The sequence below is a fragment of the Ciona intestinalis genome, unplaced genomic scaffold, assembly GCF_000224145.3.
Source record: "Ciona intestinalis unplaced genomic scaffold, KH HT000069.2, whole genome shotgun sequence".
NCBI classification, from domain to species: domain Eukaryota; kingdom Metazoa; phylum Chordata; class Ascidiacea; order Phlebobranchia; family Cionidae; genus Ciona; species Ciona intestinalis.
The window spans coordinates 1,564-3,530 of NW_004190391.2; the positions used below are offsets into that span (position 1 = coordinate 1,564).

At 31.4% G+C, this 1,967-nt stretch overlaps 1 protein-coding gene across 1 annotated transcript in view; it reads left to right on the top strand.

Moving 5' to 3' along the window:
- LOC100179599 (cAMP-dependent protein kinase type I-beta regulatory subunit) overlaps positions 1-1,967 on the top strand; it is a 14,516-nt gene that overhangs the window by 1,537 nt on the left and 11,012 nt on the right. Inside the window, exon 2 of the mRNA XM_002122672.5 lies at positions 1,720-1,785. Coding sequence (XP_002122708.1) covers positions 1,720-1,785 — 66 coding nt within the window. The remainder of the gene's footprint in view (positions 1-1,719; positions 1,786-1,967) is intronic.

Consider the following 1,967-nt stretch of genomic DNA (forward strand, 5'->3'; position numbering starts at 1 on the left):
TAACCCACAATTGTTTTCTAAATTTTAATAGTTTATCAAAGGTATTATGACGTAATCATCGTTACATTTTTAATCCACGATGAACGTGCGTAAAACTTTTCATTTGTTTCTACCGATTTAGATACGTCGTTTTAATAAATGTAATATCATTTTAATTTCACCACATAAAGGTTCCATCCGACATGATTTGTGACAAAATTAGTATAGTAGGTGTTAGGAAAATGCATTTTGTTTTATGTTTGCACAAACCGTTTCGTCATTTTAGCTATTCGCCGCGTTCTCGCAATGTAACCGATGCGGTTAAAATAGAGCGCACGTTTATGTCGTCAATAATTACGGAACAAAGAAACCAAAGAGTATATTGTCGGCCGAACGTAAGAAAGTTGATTTTAATATAAATAGAATTTATTTCTACTAAAAAATCCGGACGTTTTTCGACGATCCGGACGGTGACATTATCAGTGAAAAAGGGGTATTTTTACAATCCTGCGTATAAATAGCCTACCTACTATGTCATAACAAAGGTTGTGGCTGTCTAAGTTGAGCTCAAGCAAAAAAGTGACTTTTTACAAAGCATAAATTAATGTTGTAATTGTGGGTAACATAAAGTGGTGAATTTAACAGTAAAACAGGGGGTGGGGTCTACAATAGAAAGTGGGGTTGAAACCATTTTTTAAATCTTTAAAACATTTCAGAGCCCTCTGGATAATGCTAATAATGGTTTGGCATACCCTCATATTTTGAAAGTTATGTCTGGAACAACCGCTACAACTACAACATAAGCCGTAGTAACTATATGTTTGTGTTCCACGAGTAAAAATTACTAAACTTACAAAGTTATACCTGGTCTTTTCGTTCTTAAACCTTTTTAATATGTTTAAACCTTTTTAATATATTTCAATGTTAAGAAAAGTAAAACAATCTTCTGACAGCAAAAAAGTAACAAAAATTTGCGATTAGACGATGAATTTTAGATAAGGGTCGCAATGCTGTACATGATCAATTATTTTGACTTATTCTGGACCAAGTATATATTTGATTACAACCTGCAGCTGTCTATGTCAGAACACTTGCGTGATATGTCAGCTTATAACTGAAATAATCGATGATTATACATGGTTTTCAATAATTATTAAAATGTTAACAAGTCATAATTCACTTTCCAGCAAAAGAAAGACTTTTTATTTAAATTTGGATTAAATGTCACCGTAATTTTTAAAACAAGCATGACTTTATACATTTTTGCACAGTTTTAAGCTTAGATAAGTTTTCAGTATACTGTTTTGGTGTCTATAGAAACAAGCTGAGTTAAAACATAGTGTTCGCCAATTAACCGATGAGGCCTATGTTTGAGAAAGGGGGAAGGTGTTACTGTATTTTAGAAATTTTACCCCAGATTTTGTTAAAAAAATCAAAACTGTCACACATATTTTGTCTATAATAGGGTCGTGTAAGTTACACTGGGTAACTTTCTACTTACAAATTTTAATTATTTTCCCATGAAACTGCACCTTTGTGTATTGATTCATGCATTAATATTGATTCTTATAAACTATACTATTTAATTTTAATTTGGGAATACATCTGCATCTTAGCTCTTAGGTATGTCTGTTTAATGTATTACTGCGTGGTGACTTACACCATTGGCAAAAAGTTCCAAAAATATTTTTGTGTTGCATACACAAATGTTTTGAATAAATTTATATTTTTTAATTGCAGTTATGTATCCACAAGCCAGAAAAACCAATGAAATTTCTTCGTGAACATTTTGAAGCTTTGGAAAAGGTTTGTACATAAATTATTTATACTTTGTAAAACATACGACTTTTGTGTATTAGAGCGGTTAGCAGGTGTCACACCTGTGCTTATCTGCTTAGTATGTTGAACTTTCATGTATCTGATTTGAATTTGTTTTAAGTTGTTTTTTATATGTTTTTGCTGTGTTAGTCCAATGTGGTTTTATACAA